Source organism: Salvia miltiorrhiza, chromosome 2 (genome assembly GCF_028751815.1).
Source record: "Salvia miltiorrhiza cultivar Shanhuang (shh) chromosome 2, IMPLAD_Smil_shh, whole genome shotgun sequence".
NCBI classification, from domain to species: domain Eukaryota; kingdom Viridiplantae; phylum Streptophyta; class Magnoliopsida; order Lamiales; family Lamiaceae; genus Salvia; species Salvia miltiorrhiza.
Genome location: NC_080388.1, coordinates 39,353,126 through 39,374,396, shown reverse-complemented (window position 1 = coordinate 39,374,396; position 21,271 = coordinate 39,353,126). Strand labels below are relative to the sequence as shown.

The following is a 21,271-nucleotide window of genomic DNA, read 5'->3' as shown; positions in this document are numbered from 1 at the left end:
TATTCTAATACTTCATAAATCGTTATTAGGATCATTAATTTTATAAATAACATAAAAATCAAAATCTAATTTGTCTTTTTATTAATTATTTGAAGTTAAAGAGAATATGAACAAATCGGACTTTGATTTTTTGTTATTTATAAAATTAATGATCGAAATAACAATTTATGAAGTATTAAAATAAAAATAAATGTCTAAAACAAAAAAGATAAATGCTAACGATGGCTAAACGTGAGTGGTGCTCACGTAAGGTATGTAGCATAACATATATATATATATATATAGGTGCAAAGAATTAAAAAAAAAAGGGGGCAACGGATAGATGCTCAACGAGAAGAAAAAAACGGCTTTTGCCGATTTTTTTCAATTTTTTTTTTTTAATTTTGCTATTTTTTTTTTGCTTGAAAAGGGGCGCGTGTTGGCACCGCCCCTCCTTCGCATCCGGTGCGCCCGCTTGCTTCCTCTCCATCGCTCCCGGGTTCGGTAACGATGGCGGGTGCGATAGGCCGGGCTCGATCCCTCCATTGCACCCGCCGTTGTTGATGCTCTTAAGAGCATCCACAATGGTTGAGTCAACTCATCCATGCTCCATGACCACTTATGAACCAAGTGTTGCATTTGGCTTGACTCATCATGTTGACTTATCCATGCTCTAGGACCACTTATGAGTCAAGTGCTGCATTGGCTTGACTCATCATGTTGACTTATCCATGCTCCAGGACCTTATGAGTCAAGTGGTGCATTGACTTGACTCGTCATGTTAACTCATATGAATTAATTTTAACTTTTGGATTTGTGATTTAATTTAAATGACACAAATTTGAATAAGACAATTCCTTAAATTAAAATTACATTAATTTAAATTACAAAAATTTAAATTAACTACAACTCATTAATATAAAAACTGAAAAATAAAAAAAAATACATTAATTTAAAAATGAAAATTACAGTAATTAAAAAACTAAAAATTAAAATAATTAAAAAATTAATAATAATGAATAAGATGAATCATTATAGCCCATTCTTCTTTTTGTCTTTTTCTTAACAAATGCCAAACTATAACCCAACTAGCATTTTAAAATTTAATAAGATGGATCATTTTACTATCCCTAGCATATTTTTCTCATCAATTACCGCTTCATCTTTTTTCTGTCTTCTTCTTTCTCTCTTCATTCTTCAATGGCAGTCGTTGCACTGAAATCATGTATGAATTTTATTTATTATTTATTTTATTTTTGCCGTTTTTCATACACGCCCTCCCCCTTTTGATCGAACGAGCCTAGCTCGTTCAGATGAGTCGAGACTCGAGTCGCCCTCGCTTGCATTGGCTAACTCATCAAATGGGTTGACTTGATCCACCGAATGAGTCAGCCGATGTGGATGCTCTAATGACTTAGATATCTTTTATGAATTTAAGTTTATGAGTTTGAGTAAATTGGCATGTATAATTATATAGGTTTATAATGAGAATTGATAGTAAAATCATTTTCTAAAATCGGGTTTGAGACATATACTAGTATATGAATTCTAAACGGATCTGAACATTAATTGACATGCTTACGTGATTTTTTATAATTTTTAAATATTTTGTTAATTATTATTTTTATTTTTTAATGTTTATATTGTAATATTTTGGTTGTTATTATGGCGGATACCCAAAAATCAATTATTGTAGTAAATTATATTTAAATTCAAACTGGCTCAAATAATTAGCGAGTATTATTATACGTGTTTGAGACTAGAACGAGCAATAGAACAATTTTTTATAATTAAATTCGGACGATAGGAGTATATATATTTTAGACGGCTTTGAATGACTAAATCGTACTAATCTTATTATTTTGCTTTCCATGACCGACGTTTTTAGATGATAAAACCCTAACGAATGATGAAGTTATTTTATATTTTTAATTTATAAATTACAACTTAATATAAATTTTCATCAAAATTTAACAGATTGTACCTAGTTAATACTCCCTTGGTCTTGAAAAAATAGTTATACGGGGGAGTGATACCTAGTTAATACTCCCTCCGTCTTAACTTAAGTGGACGTTTACTTTGTATGATTGATAAGATGTATTTTTGAGTATTTTTATCCTCAATGGTAGGATTTCTCCAATTCACCCCTTCAATGGGATAAGAATCAAATAAAAATAACTCAAATGATAAAAAATTATCAAGGACATTGAGATATCCGAAAGTTTCAATCCATCAAAGTAAATAAGGGATTAACCTTACTATTTTTATCTGTTAAGATTAATTCTCCAAAATTAACACAAGGTATTGTTAATAATGATAGTTAATTGTATTGTAAGTGAAAAAACTGGCTCATCATATAATAAAATAAATAAATAAATTGATATATTAAAGATAATATAATATGAGATAAAAATTAATAAATTGTTTAACCAATGGGGATTGAACAATATATCACTTAGCAAAGATTAAAGCCCCGGGTCATACCACTATGCCACAATGCCAACATTATAATATAATATGAGATAATATTAATTAATAAAATATAATTATTTTTATGGATGTCTCAAAAATTATGACTATTTTTTTAGAACGAACTAAAGTATAAAATACGCAAAGATAGTAGTACTCCCTCCGTCTCAGCTTTTAGTATCCAATTTTTCTTTTTTGATCGTCCCACATTTTGGTATCCATTTCTATTTTTAGTAAAAGTAAGTGGAGCTCTTACTCCACTTTAATTATTTTAACTCTCACATAAAATATGGACCCTTATTCCACTCATAACACACCAATCACTTTATTAAAACTCGTACCGTTCTCAACCGAATACCAAAAGCCGAGATGGAGGGAGTACTATTTTCTACTCCTAGTTGTTTCCCGCAAACAAACTATTATTCCGCACGTTGATGAGACCATTTGACTGCAAATGCGTACACATACCCATTTTGTAGTGGGCTGTTGTTGGATTTATTTGGAGAGGAAAAAGTCAACCGTTGTTATCACGTGCACTTGTAGTAAAATGGGGAATCCACATTAAAGACTTCGGAATTATATATGCTTGCCTTTTCTAATGTAAGAACAACCGAGCAACTAGAGCTGGTGTCGGTCCCATCTTCTAAAGTTGAAAGGGGCGAGGCACTGGTATATCTGTTAGTACGCCCGCCCTTGCCATGCACAGTGGGCATCGAAGTTAAATTATATGTTAAATAAATAAATATAAGTATTATAACTAATATATATATATATATATTAAATATAAATATATCATTTGTAAATTTATCGATCAGATTAAATCCACTTATCGAACGCTGAGGCAAAAAAATTCAACTAACAAAATTGGCCAAAACTTTTGATCAAACACAAACCAAACCACCACCAAAAAAAAAAAAAAAAAGTTCAGTACAAAACCATTGTTTCGTGTATGAAAGATACACATAAGACATGTAGCCAATTTTTATGTATTTTCAAGTACCAAGATACATCCACCTCAACAATTTATACAATTCGCATATAAATTTCTAGGGTTGCAAAACCTCACAGAACGTGGCGCAATTCTCATCAGAAACGACCATCGATTCATCCGGTTATCTATTGACATACGAATGCTTCAATTTTTATGGTGACGACAACAACCAAGGACGATTGTTGGTAAATTTAAGATGGTTTGATGAGAAGAGCAACCATGATTTTGTGACAGAGGATGCGTTTGATGTATCTATTAGGATGAGGAAATCAGGTGAATTTATTCTTTACCGATGTTGCTTCTTCCTCTCCGCTTCTTCTTGAGCACCACTCCTTCTTCTTCTTTTTCTTCCCATCTAAGAAGTATATAGACATAAATCTATTTTTAAAGAGATGAGTATAAATGATAAGCAAATAATGTCAATTAGATCTGTATTTATAGTTGATTAAAGGTAACCTTTGGAGATTCATCCACCACGTCTTCTTCTTCTTCTTCTTCTCAAATGCAACTCATCTTCTTTTTCAGAAGTTTTTGCTTTTTTGATGGGCGAAATTCTTTCCGTGAAGAATTGTTACGGAGAGAAGCCTGTATTTTTTTTATGGATATACGTGTATTTATATATTGTGATATCGTTCAGTTTCTGATAATGAGTAGTTATAATGTTAGTGGATGTGTTATCTAGTAGTGGTGTATTTTTGGAGGTCGGGACCCTTGAAAAGAAAATTCCGTTGCAGAAAGACGACTTACAGAGCAAAAGAATTTTGAAGAAGCCGACGACTTTCCAGCAGCGCCTCCAGTCCGGAGCTCGGCGTGGCGGAGAGGCTGGAGAGAGATCCAGCAGCAGTATCGCCGATCCAGCAGAGAGATCCAGCCTCATCGCCGATCCGCCTCATCGCCGATCCAGCAGCAGTTGAGAGAGCTCGCCGATCTCCGGTCTGCCGCCACCACCGACGACCGGCGAAGATCACGCGTTCGGTGCAGCACAGCAGCGTCGGCCTCCTGGTCGAAGAGGAGCAGCAGCAGCGCGGCTCTCCGGTGAGAAATCGCAGTCAACGCTGCGCCCCGCCTTCTCCGGTTGCGCGTAGCCACGCTCGCCATCTCTCTCCGGTCTACCGCTGCCACCAGATCGACGAAGATCAGTCATCCGGTGCAGCAAGCAGCATCAGCAGTGGCGGCTTCCAGGAGTTCGGTGGCTTCAGCAGCGTCCGGCGAAGAGTTCTGCGCGGCTCGTCCGTCCAGACGACAAAGCGCTATCAAAGCTCAGCGGATAGTGGAAACTTTCAGGAATTGTGAGGCGGAGGCGCAGGTGAAAAAAAGGGGGAGACCGCCGAAAGATTTGGCGGCAAAGAAACCGATGATTCATGGGGAAGATAGTATCAAGAGTCGTCTCCGAAAGTCGGTGGAGCAGCAACCTAACCAGCAACCTAACCAACAGGCTGAAGATTTCATCAAAAATAAACTTTACAAAGCTTGGGAAGCAGGAGATAAACCTCGAGATTTCATTATTACGTCAGGGAGCTCGAAGAATGATAGAGCCCTGAATAATGTGGCGGCCAAGAGTTGGGCAGCTGAAGTGGAATCGGGTGAAAACCCGAACACGAATTCTCAGTCTTTATGATGAATGTCCTCGTATGGAATGTCCGGGGCCTTACGGACGAGTCCAAACGAGTTTTAAAGGAGCATTGCGACTCCTTCTCCCCTGTGATTGTTGGGATTATTGAGCCTAAGACGAATCTCAAGAAGACTTATTCAAGATTTTGGCGTTCTCTGAATCTTATTCCTTGTTTTCAAAATTCAAGACACAACATGAGTTCGAATATTTGGGTTTTTTCTCATCCTTCTGTTATTCATGATGTGATTTTCTCCTCGGAGCAGGTGGTTATCATGAACTGCAGATGGTCGACGTGGAATTTTAAAATCGCGGTGGTGCATGGCGTTAACACGTATGCTGGCAGACGTCGTTTGTGGTTGGATCTTCGGGATCATATTGATGGTAATGTTGTCTTTATTGGCGATTTTAATGCGGTGAAAGACGCCCATGAAAGAAGTAGTGACTGTATGCCTAACTCTACTTCTTGTGCGGAGTTCTGTGATTTCATTGAAGCCTCCGGTTTCATTGAGGCGCCTACGGTTGGTCTGCATTATACGTGGTCTGGTCGTAGATTTATGCCAACCCATGTGGAGTCTCGTCTGGATAGAGCGATTTATGCTGACTCTTTTGCGAATCTCTGGAGTTCGGTTTTTGTTCAAGCTCTTCCACGTATTACCTCGGATCATTCGCCGCTTGTTCTTCATTGCATGGTGGATGCTCCTCCTCGCCATCGTTTCTTTAAGTTCCTTAACATGTGGACCTTACATCCGGATTTTCTCAATACGGTGGAAGGGTCCTGGCATATGGATACCGAGATTGGTTGCCCGATTTTTAAAGTTATGCATAAATTAAAGCGTCTTCGGCAGGTTCTTCGCGAGTGGAATCGGAATGTTTTTGGAAATGTGGATTCTTGTATCATGAATACTCAACAAGAGCTTTTGGAGATTCAAGATCAGATTGCCAGGGATGGTTACACGGAGGATCTCTTTGATAAAGAAGTGGAGGCCCAAGCTAAGATCAACGTTGTGCTTTCCAGGCAGAGCTCGCTTTTACAGCAAAAAAGTCGGGTGTCTTGGCTTCAAGACGGAGACAGGAACACGAAGTTCTTTCATGCAATGCTTAGGTTTCGTCGTAAACCTAACATCGTTTCTCACATGGAGATCAATGGTGTTATGAATTATGATCAGACGGCTATTGGAGATCATATCGTGGATTTTTTCTCTTCTTTGTTTTCGACTAGCAGCCATACTAATACTGATATTACGGCAGTGGAGGCGGTTATTGAGGAGATGGTTGAAAATCGTTATAATAATTCGCTCATTCGTTTGCCGGATGAAGAGGAAATTTCTGTTGTGGTTTTTCAGATGGAGCCGAACAGCTCACCAGGGCCAGATGGTTTCTCGGGTAAGTTCTTTCAGCATTGTTGGTCGATTATTAAAGTGGATATTTGGTGTGCTGTTCAAGCTTTTTTCAGGAATTCTTATCTTCCTCAAGGATGTAATTCTAATACCTTGGTGTTGATCCCTAAGAAAGATGTCGTCAATTCGGTCTCGGATCTGAGACCGATTGTTTTGTCCAACTTTCTTTACAAGATTATTACTAAGGTGTTGGCGTCTAGACTGAGTCAGGTTGCTGCTGTTTATGTTTTCCGTCATCAGTTTGGTTTTATTAGCGGCCGTTCCATTCACGATTGTATTCTGATTGGGTCGGAAGGAGTGAACTGTATGCATCGTACGAGCCGTGGTCAAAACATAGCTTGCAAGATTGACATCAAAAAAGCTTTTGATACTCTTAAATGGGACTTTCTGCTTAACGTTCTTCGTGTTGCTGGCTATGATCCAAAGTTCATTAGTTGGATTGAGATTCTGCTTCATTCGGCTAGGATTTCTATTCTGTACAATGGTCAGCTTAAAGGCTATTTTGCGTGTTCAAGGGGTGTTCGTCAGGGCGATCCTCTTTCTCCGATTCTTTTTGGAATCGCCGAGGATGTTCTTGGTAGGCTCTTTGCAAATTGTGTTAGCGCGGGCACCCTTACACCGATGCAAATGAGACAGGGAATTAATTTTCCCACTCATCTTTTATATGCGGATGATATTCTGGTTTTCTGTCATGCCACGGTCACGAACGCTAATACCATTCAGAAAATTATGGAGTATTATGGTCAAATTTCTGATCAAATTGTTAGCCAGGATAAGTCGCAAATTTTTTTTACTAGCAAAGTTCCATCTCAGACCTGCAGGGCTATACGGAGCATATTGAGGTTTTCTCAAGGCAATTTTCCAATTTCTTACCTTGGGGTTCCTATCTTTAAGGGCCGTGTGCGTGCTTCATATCTTCGACCGATACATGATCGTGTGATCAACAAGTTCGCGAGATGGAAGGGATTACAGTTGTCGATGGCTGGGAGGATGTGCCTGATCAGGTCGGTTATCCAAAGCTCCCTGACGCACTCCATGATGGTTTATAGATGGCCGACAGCTCTTATTAAGGAGCTCGATGCGTGCTGCCGTAATTTTCTTTGGACTGGCAACATCAAGCAAACGCCGTCTTGTTCTGTGAGTTGGAAAAGGGTCTGCTCGATTAAGGAGGAGGGCGGTCTCGGGGTAAGGTCGTTCGAGCTCATGAATAAGAGCTATCTCATGAAAATGGCGTGGAAGGTGGTTGGTAGGCGTGAGTTCGGATATGATTTAATTAGAGATAGATATCTCGATCGCTTTGGGCGTAGTAAATCTCTGGTGGCTGCTTCTACTATCTGGATGAGCTTACGTGAGGAAATTGATGGTTTGGTGGCGGATTCGTACTCGTATATTGGTGATGGCGCTTCTACTTCGTTCTGGTATGACGACTGGCTTGGGTATAATCTTTTGAATAAATGCGGTATTCCACATTTCATGCTTCCGTTTCTTACTCAATCGGTGGCAGATTACTTCTATGATGGGGTCTGGCATTTCACGCAAGCCTTTGTTAATGCTTTTCCTGAGATAGTGTGTGATATTTTGCTCACTCCTCTGGGCACTGACGGAGATGTGCGTTTCTGGAAACCCTCGTTGCACGGGAATGTCACTACTGCGCTGGCCTTCAACAAGCATTGTCATCATTTTCCGAAGGTGTCTTGGGGTTCTTGGCTTTGGGAATCCTTTGTTCCGATTCGACGTTCCTTGATATGTTGGCGTCTTCTTCATAATAGAATGCCGACTTATGATCGCCTTATCCGCTACGGCATGATCACGCCTAACGTTTGTTTGCTTTGCTTAAAAGGAAGTGAGTCTCAGGATCACCTTTTCTGGAATTGTGAGCGTGTGAAGAATATTTGGGTTACGTTCCTTGGGTGGTTCAATTTCAATCAAGGGTTGCAAGAGAGTGATATTCATAGTTTTTTTGTGGTAGCTTGGCAGTATAAACTTAGTCCCCTCATCGGTAATTTCTGGAAAGCGGGTATCATCACGGTCATCTGGGCCATTTGGATGCAGAGAAACAATTGTATCTTTGATAATCAAAAGTTCGAAGCACGTCGTGTCATCCACACTGTGAAAGTTGCTTTCAAAGAGATTGATAATAACTTTGCTAAATTAGGCTACATGTGGAATTCTTGGTCGGATTATCTGATTCTCCGGGTAGTGGGTGTTAATACCAGGAGTGCTCCTCCTCCGGAGTTTGTGGAGGTACATTGGTGGCCACCGGTGGCGCCGTGGATCAAAGTGAATACTGATGGTTCAACGACGGGAACTCCGGGCACTATTGCTGCAGGTGGGGTGTTTAGAGATAACTGGAATGTGGTGCGTGGTTGTTTTCACTTCAAAGGTGGCTCGGGTTTTGCCTTTGAAGCAGAGCTACTGGCAGTTATCTCGGCGATTCAAATTGCTCACAATCGTGGATGGCACAGACTTTGGATTGAAGCCGATTCCACCTACGTGATACTCATTCTTAATTCTCGTTCTTTGAATGTGCCTTGGCGTTTTAAGGCGGCGTGGAATAGGATTTTAAAGATGTTAGATGATTTCTCGCTGCAGGTTTCTCACATCTTTAGAGAAGGAAACAAGGCGGCCGATTTAATGGCTAACCAACAACGTTCGGAAGGGTGGTGGCCGCACGAGATTGAGGAGATTAGGGCTGCGGTTCGTCTTGACATGGCTTCGCATAGCCATCTGCGTCAGAAACGGTAGTTAGGGCTGATGTGTGGCTGTTTGGTTCTAACCGCCCGTTTAGTTTTTTTTCGTGGGGTGAGAGCCGGGATAGTTTGGGGACGATGGTTAGGCCGGAGTTCCGGAAACTTTCCCTTCCGCTCTTCCCTACTTTCGTTTTGTGTTTAGACGAGTACTCTTTTTCCTTTTCACGGTTTTTCCCTCTGGGTTTTCAGTGAACAGGTTTTAATGAGGTTCGGCCCTTAGTCTGCTCCTTCTGTGCTTTCAAGGGTTTTTTTTAGGTTTTTTCTTTCCTTTTTTTATATAAAATCGTCATTTAATAGTAGTGGTGTATTTTTTTTTTAAATATTTTATCTATTTCATTACATTTGTTAAATTATTTCGAATGTTATTGTACTTAGTGGGGTTATTGTTTAAATTGCCGTTATATTTAATTAAAAATATTATATTTAATAGGTTATTGGTTATAGGGATTATATTGATATAGAATATCACTATTTTTGTGGATTTTGTTCTGGATTTGATGCGCAGCCTTCAATATATTTGGCCTTTACATGTTGTTTTATTTGCTAAATTGCCACAAACTGCGTTTTCATATAATAGATAGATGGGGTGAGAATTATGCATTTTCATGATTTTAATTGTAATTAAATACTATAATTCTAAAAATAAAAATAAAATTATAATTAATATATTTAGATGTAACTTCAACAAAATTGAGGCGGGGCAGCAATAGATCCGCCACACATAAACATTCTAGACTGGAATCACGATGATCGTTGATTTTCATTTTAGGGCGTAAGAATTTACAAATATTTTAAAACTTAAATTGATGGCTAAATCGGTCTCAAAACATAAAAAATAATATGTTTTGGAAAGTTCGAAAGATAAATAATCTAAAAAATATGTTAAAAAAGAAACAATGGTGTCAACTGGCCACATTGAAGATGCAAACACAATATTTGGCCACTAATTGAAAAAACACAAATTATGGCCATTAATTAGGCAATATGCCTATTATACCCCTAAGTAAAAAAAATTATTTTTTTAATTCTCTGCACCCTATCTACCCCCCCCACCCCCACCACCCACGACCAAGCCAATTTTTTTTTACTCCCCTGCCCCCAGACCCCACCCACCCCCAAGCCAATTTTTTTTTTACTTCCCCTGCCTTGTCTACCCCTACCCCCCGACCCCACCCACCCTCCCCAAGCCAATTTTTTTTTTACTTCCCCTGCCTTGTCTACCCCCCTAAACCCCCGACCCCACCCACCCCCAAGCCAATTTTTTTTTTTTTTTACTTTCCCTACCTTGTCTATCCCCCCAGACCCCCCCCCCAACCACCCACTCCCAAGCCAATTTTTTTTTTTCTTTTTACTCCAATTGCCCTGCCTACCCCCCTAGAGCCCCGACCCCCCAAGCCAATTTTTTTTTAATCCCCCTAGATAAAAATAAATCAAATTTTACGTTTGTTATTTTATTTTATGGCACTATTAGTGCCATAAGTGCCAAAGGGACCTTTTTAAACACTTCCCCTAGGGTTTAGATATTCCATTTAGGGTTTAGATTATTCATTTAGGGTTTAGATGTTCCATTTAGGATTTAGATTATCCATTTAGGGTTTAGATGATGTTGTTGTTTCTATATTTGTTCTGCATGTTTGGCACTTATGGCACTAATAGTGCCATAAGTGCTAAAAAGACCATTTTACTTTATTTTATTTTGGATTTTCGTTGGCACTTATGGCACTAATAGTGCCATAAGTGCGATAAAATAAAATAACAAAAGTAAAATTTGATTTATTTTTATCTAGGGGGAGTAAAAAAAAAATTGGCTTGGGGGTGGGTGGGGGGGAGGATGGGTGGGGATGGGTGGGGTCGGGGGTCTAGGGGGTAGACAGGGCAGGGGGAGTAATTTTTTTTTTTTTGGCATGGGCGTGGGTGGGTGGGGGGGGTGGGTGGGGTCGGGTGTCTGGGGGTAGACAGGGCAGGGGGAGTAAAAAAAAATTTCGTTGGCACTTATGGCACTTATAGTGCCATAAGCATAAGTGCCATAAGTGCCTAACCCGACCCGCGTGTCTGATCCTACCCGGCACGTGATCCGCGCTCTTGACCCTACCCAGTCCGCCCAATTAAGGGCAAAAATGTCCCAAAGCTATAAAAATGGCCAAAATTTATGCTTTTTCAATGAGTGTCCATAATTTGTGTTTTATGATTCATTTTGGCTATTTCAAAATTTTACTCTTAAAAAAACATTATTGTTTTGAGACGAGTGAGGGGAGACGAGTTAGTTCGGTTCTAGACGCCTAAATTGATTTATTCGATTATAGATATAAGGTAAAATTTAAAATAATCATTATAAATCGTGGAAATTAAAAGGAGGCCATCATCTTAAAATATTTTAGTAAATTATATTCAATTTTAAAAAATTCAGACAAAATTGCCCTTATAGTAAATACAGACAAAATTATAGTTATTTTAGTAGGAATGCGTTGATTTGCACTAGTCGTTATAATTAGTAGTATCAGCCAATGGTACGCTTTGTACGAATGAGGACTATTTGTACAAATCATGGCGCGCATCACCCTAGTATAATGGGTATGAATAGTCTCAATTCATACAAGGTGTTCTAGGATGTTGGGCGTCACGACTTGTACGAATTCTTATCAATTTATATTCAAGGGACACAAAATACAAAATTAAAATAAAAGTATTTAAGTCTCATAATATCAAAGTTGGCTAGAAGTTATTGAGATTAAATTGGTAGCTAACATTTGATTTTCACTATCTATTTCACATATATCACACCATTAACATTTATAAATATCTTATATTGTTTCTTGGAAAGTAATCAGATTCCTAATTATTAAATTTCTATATTTAATTTAATTATAAGAAAACAAGAAAAGTAATCGAATTTTTAAAATTGGAGAAAGTTATGTGAAATTTTAGGATTCTTATTCGCTAACCTAATCCAAATACTTTTTTTTTCTTCTAATTTGAGGATTTTAAAAGTTGAGGGAAAAAAAAAACGTGATCTCTCTCTTCTATTCCTTTCTCACTCGGTTCTCTTTCTCTATTTCTCTACAAGTCTTCTCTCTCGCTCTCTCTACTTGTTTAATCAACAATTATTCCTCTTTCAAATATAATCTTGTTGATATTACTCATCAAACCTCTATTTATTAATTAATTTACAATATGCGTATAAACACAAAATCTCTTGTACACTTGGGTGTACCGTACACTCGAGTCGACCCGTACCCAATTTCCGATCCGAATGCTAATCCAAATCTGCATTATGACTCAAATCGTGTAAATGACATTATTCAGTTATACAAATGACACTACTTATAATTGACACTATAATATTTTAAAATGCTATAGTGTCATTTTCAATCTTGTAGTGTTATTTAAAATATTATAGTGTCATTCACAATCTTATAGTGTCAATTGTCATTTATATTTCTGAATAGTGTCAATTATACACAGTGTCATTTACAATGTTATAATGTGATTTATACGCAGTGTCATTTGTATAACATAATAGTGTCAATTACAGGCAGTGTCATTTGTATAATCGAATAATGTCATTTACACGATTTGAGTCAAGATGCGAGTTTGGATCAGGATGTGGGTCAAAATTTGGGTACGGGTCAACCCAGGTGTACGGTACATCCGGATGTACCTAAGACCACCTCGTGCATAAATTTCAACAACAATAGTGAGACAATGGGAGTAATTCGTTTGGTTAATGTTTCAATAGTATAGCAATCTTTGTTTAAACTTGGTTAATGTTTCGACTAGTAATCTATTTATGAAAACATAAAGCGATATTAGGTGAAGCTACTTAGCTACATATAACAAAATTGATTTAGAAGACGTCGTTGCGATTCAAACTCCACCAACTTGTAACTACATACATACGCAAGTGAGCAAATTTCTTATTTTCTATTCATGGAAAAAGAGTTTATATCATTACACTTCCTTTAATATGAAACACATGCTTCAAGTATGGCAGAACCATCAATTCTATACCACCAGCTTTTTCCACTGCATTTCAACTTCTTTGTACAAATGAAAACGACGTCGTTTAGAACGTATCGTTGCCGATGATCCACAACCAGTCAAGAACAACGCCCGCAAATATACCAGCAAGAAGAAACACTACCAACAAATTCCCCAAAGCGTTCTGCTCCGGTGCCTGCAATCACAAACACCTCACCAACGTTAAAAAGCAAAACGAAGACGAATGTGAAGCTCTCATACAACGGGCTTTACCTTATAGCCTCTCGGAGCAACAGTGAGGACACAAACCGTTAGGTAGCCGTTGGACAGCCCCAAGAACGACACCAACATTATCATCCATCCTTGATCGCCATACTTGGCCGTGAAATAGAAGCAAGGAATGAGCAAGAAACGCGACAAGCACGCGACCGTGAGGCCCTTTCTTGACTCCAACCTTATGCATTCGATCAGAGGAAGGTACCTTGCGATTAGGTCCCACACATTGTACATTGCTACAAGGACGAGCGCATACCTGCATTCATATAAAATAACTCAAGCTCGACTCATTCAGTCATATAACAAGCTTGTTGTTGCTATGGTGACTTACCAATCGCCTAGTCCGTGATTATTACCCGTGTTCTCATACAAGAAGCCAGGAAAAATCGACAATGTGAGCACGTATATAAGGAAAAGGTCCAAAACATAATCAATGTTTTGAAGCAACAACTGCTTGGTGCTCAACCGATCCTGTTTAACATCATCTACCTGCAACAACAACAGCTATCATCTGGCATCAAGATTTCGAATGCAGCATCAAATAATACCTAAAATTTATGCAATTGTTGTCACAAACTGTCTTACAATTTCGCCATCTCCAGTCTTGATTCCGGCTGCAGCAAGATCGGCTGAAACTGTTTTCGACCCTTCTGATGCTGCCTTCCTGCGGAAGTGCTTCACAATAGGCAGTTTCCCAAACACAAACGCATAAAGCAGTATACACAGAAACTCACAGAAGGTGGAGATTGCAAGAAACAACACTGCACACATCACAAAATTATCATCAACTAATTGAGACTATGTTGTATGAGAGAGAGAGAGAGAGAGAGAGAGAGAGACAAAGAGAGACTCACTAACTCCCTTTCTAAGTCCATTATCAGTTTTATCAAAAGCTGCTTTTGTCACAAGCCTCAAGCCAGAGGTTAAGGCACCCGAAGCAGCCAAGCCAGCGAAGAATGACTGCACGATTCACACAAAAACATTGACATACAACACAAGTTGTCAAAGAGAGACGACGAAATGGGAGTCGAGAAAGACGAGACCTGCATGAACTCGGGGCACATGAAAGATAAGTCCCCAACCATTCCACCTTGAACATGAGCATCTGCAATTCCAAAACCAGCAACAAAAACACACACACCTATATAATTTCCAATCCCTCCTCTCCCCGATGTGGCTATATCGATCTTCATTCAAATCATCCACAACAACCATTCATTAAGTTCTAGAATCTTCTTGCAATAGGAAAATCCATCGATTTTGGGCAAAAAAAGATGAACAACTTACTAGGAGAAGTGCAAATGTGCTTATGCAGAAGAGAGTGTAACCAAATATGTTTCGTTTCCTTGTATCGATCTTGGCCTCTTTGTAAGCAAGAATCGCCATTGATCCAAGTGCAAATGGCTGATAAACTAGAGTGAGTACTCTTGCAGGATGGTAATCCTGCAAATTAATTTGGTAGATTAGGAAATATTTTCATCAATGAGGGAATTATGGGAAAACGTCTTGAATTGAAGGCCTAAACTTACTGGGAAAATTTGATAGTAATAATCACTAATTGTTAGCATACTATTCCATGAGACGAGAGATCCGAGTCCAAGAAAAAAACAAACCACCATTGCCTTAGACTTCCCCTGCTTTTTCAATCAAAATATGCACAAAAAAATGATCATTTTGAGTGTTGGGAATAAAATTCAAGGGTGAAAAATCAATTCAACGCAGACCTCAATCCTGGTAGGAGCTGTGACGATGCTTGATTCTCCATTACTCATTGCTGCTCCTCCAAAAAAACTGAAGAGAGAGAGAGGCTGCAGATTTTAATGTGAAGAAGATGTATACAGATTCATACAGAAAAAATGGGAAACTGTTATAAATAAGAAACAAGATTTACACAAAATCCTTGAAATTGAGTCAACTTTTGAACAGCTGCCAAATGGGAAGAACTAGAAAGAGTGTTCAGATTTTTGAAAACACGGGCAATAAAATGTGGCTGAAATATTGAAATTAAATTAAGATTCTGTGTGGCAGTAAATGAGGAAAAGATATACTAGAATAATTTTCATTGCGTTTTCCCATTATATGACGGAATCATTCATTACGTTTCCTTGAATGTAGCGTTTCCATTTCTTTTATTTGAGAGAGATATATATATAGGATATTCACATGGGGCCCAAACCCGTTTCTTTTTTCTTTGAGAAAATGGTCCCAACCAAGTTGCTAATGCGCCAATAAAGAAGACTTTTTGCAGGCGTAAGTGAAAAGGAAATGAATAAAAAAAGCAATGTAAAAGGAATCTGTATAATTTATCCACGCAATACATTAAAATTGTAGTACTAGCATTTAACTTTTATCCCTCTAAATGAAACAATAATATAGTAAAATATAAATTTAAATTTAATAGGTTAATCTATTCATTTTCATCTAGTAAAAGAAAATACTAATATTCATGAAGATAAAAAAAAGGTTAAAAATATTTTTTTTAGTATAAATATACTAATATATCTTTAATAATTTCTTTAAAAAAATTATTCAAAACAAGAAATACAAAGAAAGGCAAACCCTACATCCCCTCTCTCTCGCCATTTTTGCGCCGCCGTCCTTTACGGTTCGTCTATCTCTTTATACTCACCTCTCTCTTTCTAGATTGCGTCAGCCACCACCACTATGACACTCCCTCTCCCGTGTTTGTCTCGTCGTCTCGATCTCCACTGCCTTGTCATCATCGTCGTCGCCACTTCAACCTTCATACTGCCTCCAAAATCGCAACTATTACACATTTTTACAAAAAAATGTGTAATAATATAAAATACTGCTATTACACGATTTTCACAAAATTTTGTAATAATTGCAAAAATCGTATAAATAGGAACAAAAAAAAAATGTATAATAAAGTATTTTACATTGATACACGTTACAAAAGTATTCTACTATTTTCACAATTTTATTCATATGAATAAAATTTTCTTTTACTATATAGTTTTGGCTAGAATATGGTGCTAAAATTTATTTAAATTGGAATTATATTTTTTACATCTTGTCTGTTTTGAATGATAAAATATTTGTCTTATTATAAATTTTTATAAAATGATATAATATCTTTTCTTGATGACTTATTTAAATTTTTTATTACATAAAAAACGAGATATAAAGTGAAAAATATAATTTATCCCTTTTTTTATGTCTCAAACCAAACGCTCCCTTAATCTATAAAATAAATCGGTGCATTTATACATGCACTACATATTTACTATTTAGATATTAAGGTTCAATGTTTTGGCGGGTTGTGCAATAGTTTTGTCTCTCTCTCTTTTCTTTTCTTTTTTAAAAAAATGTTCCACAATAAATGCATTGTGGGCAAGGATCCTTAAGTCCAATGCCTGTTTTTAATTTGACTTCTTGTCAAGGTTTATGCATGTTCTGTATGGTTTTGAGACTGATTATAAAGGCCAATGCATTAGGAAACTCACTTATAACGGAGAATTGGGTCTGAGTGGATAGAATTGTATCAGCTTGTTGTTGCATCTTAAAGCCTTAGCTTGGCGCACCTTTTGGCTCTGTACTGACCTTGGGAGAGTTGGATAGGAAGGTGCTTTGTTTGGTTGTGGGTTGATCGGTGTTCCGCTTTGGTTGGTGTGGTGGTTACTTTGTACTTGCTTTTGATCTGCTTTTTGGGGATCTTCTTCCTTGTTTCTTGTTTAGTGGGTTTGTTCCTTGGTTTTGTTTTGGCTGCATTTTCCGTGTCTGCTCCTCTGTGTTTTTGTTTCAGGTGGTGGTTGCTCTTGGTGGTTGCCACTGGCCTCTTCGTACGGTCGTGCGGGTTGCTGTTTGGTTGGGGTGTTGCTGTCCTGTCTGCTTTTGGTGGACTGTCTTGGTTTTTTTGTTTTGTTCTACTTGTTTGGTTTTTTTCGTTTCTGGTTTGGGTGAACTGGGACTCCTAGGGGTGATGGTTAGGCCGGAGCTCCTGAGGTGTTTCCTTCTCCTTTACCCGCCAGTTCCTTTTCTATTTCTAGACGGACACTATTTTTTCTCTTTTCTTTGAAGAGGTTTTAATGAGGCCCGACCCTCAGTCGCGTTTGTGCACTCATGGGTCTAGGTTTTCTTTCCTTTTCAATAAAATTTCTATTTCAGTAGCGAGGGTCCTTAAGTTCAGATATGGGAACAGTCTGGGGGGATTTAGGAGAAGGGTTTCAGTTAACACTGGGTCTTTTTGGTGGAGAGATTTGAGAGGTCTTCTGAGTGGTCTAGAGGGTAAGGTGTTTTTTGAGAACCTTCATTTCTCTCTTGGTAACGGGATGTCCACAATCTTTTGGGAAGATCCTTGGGTTGGGAGCGGGATTCCTTTGAGGCTTAGGTTTAGGAAGTTATTTGCTTTAACTAATCAAAAAGATTGTAAGGTTGGAGAGATGGGATATGCTAGAGAGGGGGTCTGGTGTTGGGAGTTTTCTTGGGCAAGGGTGTTTAATTTTGGTGAATTTGTTGAATTCCTTGAATTTTGGTTTTTGATATGTAGGGTGTCCATTGATCAATCAAAGGCCGATTCTCTGGAGTGGATTGGGTCGAAATTCGGCAGGTTCGCAATTAAAGAGATGTATGATCGTTTACACAAAGAATCATCATCCGAGGAGAGTGATTCATCAGCTTTTCAATAGATTTGGACGAAGTTCGTTCCTGGTAAAGTGTCAGCCTTCATCTGGAAAGCAGTCCAAGATAGAATTCCCACGAGGTCTAACCTTTTGAAAAGAGCGATTGAAGTTGAAGACGGTGACTGTGGCTGTCCGTTTTGTCCGACGCCGGAGGAGACGTCCAACCACATCATTCTCTCATGTCCTTTTGCTGTTGCTATCTGGAAATATGTATGCGATTGGCTACAGGTAGGGTTGTAATCGAATCGAATCGAAGCGAATATCACCATATTCGATTCGTATTCGTGAAATGATACTAATATTCGATTCGTGATTCGATTCGATTTCGAATACCAAATTCGATTCGTTATTCGATTCGTTGCTATTTTCGAATTATTCGATTCGATTCGAGTATTCGATTCGTCTTGTGAAAGTACCTTAATTTTTTTTCGAATATTCGATTCGAATATTCGATTCGAGTATTCGACTTGTATTCTATACTATTCGATTCGAAAATATTCGATTCGAAATTCTGAAGGAAAAAAAAATGTTCAATAATATAGGTATATATTCAACATATTTACCAAATAAACACATAACAATAAAGGGACAATAATAAATGATCAAGTGATAATTCCACTATAGGAATCCTCAATATAAGCCACAAATTTAAAAGTTTGTAAAATAAACAATATCCATCTAGAACATACATCACGAAAAGTTTCAAATTCAACAAAATAACATGATAGTAGAATAAATGTCAAGCATCCAATCTTCCTCCAAGCTTGTAACTTAAGTGGTGTTCAACATGACATAAAAAGGTGCTTCTTCCTCCTAACAAGATGAAGAAAATAAATATTAGAGCTCAATTTTATGAAAATATAAACATAATGTGTGTGTGTGTGTGTATGTTAGATAAATAGAAAATTAACTTACATGTGACATAACGGGCTTCTTGATTCCATGAAGTTGGCGAATCCAATCTGCTCCACAAACTAAAACCTCTACCATATCAGAACCTAACCTTGAACGATAAGGATCTAATACTCGACTTCCTGCACTAAATGTGGCCTCTGACGCAACCGTACTTATCGGAATAGCCAAAACATCACGAGCTAAAGTGGATAGAATTTTGAACTTTAATTCTTGAGATTTCCACCAAGCTAATGCATCAAACTCAGAGGACACAGCTCCATCCCCATCTTGACTTCTAACAACCCCTTCATCCAAGTAAATGTCCAACTTCGATTTCAAAGGACCATTCACCTCAACAGTGTCTAGATACTCATCAAACATAGACAAACCACTAGGCACTAATTTTCCTTGAGATGTGGAGCTTGTGCATGTAGCAGAACATCTTTCTGAAGTAGTACCCTTCCGAGATTTTGCATTATCAACTTCAACATACTCAAAGTATAAGTTATACAATGCATCTCGAACCTTCATAATATTTGCACGTGCATCAATCTCATTATATATCTTATGGAAAGCAAAATCAACCAACCTCATTTTGAACCTAGGGTCAAGTATTGCTCCAATAGCCATCAAAAGATTGCAACTTCCCCAATATTTGTCAAATTTCTCCTTCATCTTTTTAATCATTACTCTAATGAACTCATCAACATGATTTTCCTTTTCATTCAAAACATGCTTGACTCTCCAAATGACACCAAGATAGACATTAGAAGTAGGATAATCAACTCCAGAAATCACATGAGTGGCTTCATAAAAAACCTCTAAAATGTCAACAACATCCTTCACTTTCATCCAATCAAGAATGCTAGGACAACAGCGGTATGAAGGCTCTCTTTGTTGAAAAATAGGAAATGCATCTCTAACTCTATATGCCTCAAGTAACATCTCATATGTAGAATTCCAACGAGTTGGACAATCAATGATCAACCTTTTCACAGAAATTCCTAAGTGGTGCACAACATCAGAGAATTTGTTCAACCTAGACTCTGATTGGTTAATAAATCTCACACTGTTTTTGACATCTTCAATGATTTTCTTAATCGCAAGAAGACCATCTTGAACAACGAGATTCAATATATGTGCAGTACACCGAACATGAAACAACTGACCTTCCAATGGCAATTTACGGCTCCTAGAGAATGTTTCTTTAGCAATTCGAATTGCCACATCATTGTTTGAGGCATTATCCACAGAGATGGTGAAAACCTTGTGCTCTATTCCCCAATCCTTTGTGCACTTTATAAGCCCATCATAGATATCAACACCTGAAAATATATATATATATATATATATATATATATATAAGTATTGAGTCATTATCAATAAATTTAATGAAAGACAACATTATGTAAAGAAACAAATAGTATTACCTCCATGTGGAGGAGGAAGAGGTATGAAGCTAAGAAGCCGCTTCTGAAGTTGCCACTCTGAATCAACAAAGTGACCAGTGACACACATATAAGAAATCTTTTGCACCTTTGACTTCCAAATGTCAGTGGTCAATGAAATCTTATTGATGTCTTTCAATGTCAACATCAATTTTTTCTTCTCAATGTTATAAACATTAATGACATCTTTTTTTGCTGTAGCACGAGAAATCTTCTCAAATTGGAGTTGGTTTATACTCATCATGAAAGTATAACCATCATTCTCTACAGCATTAAATGGTTTCTCACCCATTAAAATCCAATGGGCAACGGCCTCTCTCTGCTTCATGTGATTATATCTGCCATCAGATAAAGGATTCATCTCAAACTTGGATTTCACAGGCTGAAATTGCAACGTCTTTTGCTTCTTCAAGTGAAGCTTCTTTTGCAAACACCTCTTCAAGTGATTCCAAAGATGAGATGTTGTGCCAGTAGACGTCTTAGCAAGAAAAGTCTTGCAATGTATGCATTGAAACCTTGTAGTTCCATCATCTCCTGTCAATTCAATGAAATCATCATAAGCTTTGGAACATTTTTTCCTTTTCTTCTTATCAAAAACATTATTCTCCTCCTGCTTGTCTCCATCTTTAGCATCTTCTCCATCAATACCTTCTTCTTTATCTTTCTCTCCATCATCTCCTTCTATTGTATTACCATCTTTATCATCATTTATATCCACAACTTCTTTCTCCACCTCATTTTCTTCCACCATAATCTCATCTTCTTGAGGTGTATTTTCTATTAAATTTGAGTTGTCCATTCTGCCCAAACAAACATAAAATCACAAGTATCAAT

At 37.8% G+C, this 21,271-nt stretch overlaps 2 protein-coding genes and 1 long non-coding RNA gene across 15 annotated transcripts; all 3 read right to left on the bottom strand.

Moving 5' to 3' along the window:
- Positions 1-3,421: 3,421 nt before the first annotated feature.
- LOC131012391 (uncharacterized) lies at positions 3,422-4,123 on the bottom strand. Its single transcript, XR_009097308.1, has 2 exons — positions 3,896-4,123; positions 3,422-3,794 (listed from the first exon to the last, which is right to left on the bottom strand). It is a non-coding gene; the product is annotated as an uncharacterized LOC131012391 (long non-coding RNA).
- An 8,977-nt stretch (positions 4,124-13,100) lies between these two features.
- Positions 13,101-15,575, bottom strand: LOC131012389 (equilibrative nucleotide transporter 3-like). Of its 13 annotated transcripts, none has more exons than XM_057940319.1 (10): positions 15,344-15,575; positions 15,177-15,243; positions 14,982-15,089; positions 14,740-14,895; positions 14,496-14,639; positions 14,307-14,412; positions 14,038-14,213; positions 13,784-13,956; positions 13,450-13,708; positions 13,101-13,372 (listed from the first exon to the last, which is right to left on the bottom strand). In XM_057940319.1, the coding sequence occupies exons 2-10, from the start codon at positions 15,222-15,224 to the stop codon at positions 13,262-13,264; spliced, it is 1,281 nt and encodes a 426-aa protein (XP_057796302.1). In that variant the 5' UTR covers positions 15,225-15,243; positions 15,344-15,575; the 3' UTR covers positions 13,101-13,261. The 13 variants fall into 13 exon arrangements, with proteins under 13 accessions (XP_057796302.1, XP_057796311.1, XP_057796307.1 ...); XM_057940328.1 differs by having other exon boundaries at positions 13,784-13,941; XM_057940324.1 differs by having other exon boundaries at positions 14,982-15,086.
- Positions 15,576-18,742: 3,167 nt separating this feature from the next.
- On the bottom strand, positions 18,743-21,271 carry LOC131012388 (zinc finger BED domain-containing protein RICESLEEPER 2-like). The gene is made up of 3 exons (XM_057940318.1): positions 20,420-21,271; positions 19,011-20,314; positions 18,743-18,908 (listed from the first exon to the last, which is right to left on the bottom strand). The coding sequence occupies exons 1-3, from the start codon at positions 21,234-21,236 to the stop codon at positions 18,867-18,869; spliced, it is 2,163 nt and encodes a 720-aa protein (XP_057796301.1). The 5' UTR covers positions 21,237-21,271; the 3' UTR covers positions 18,743-18,866.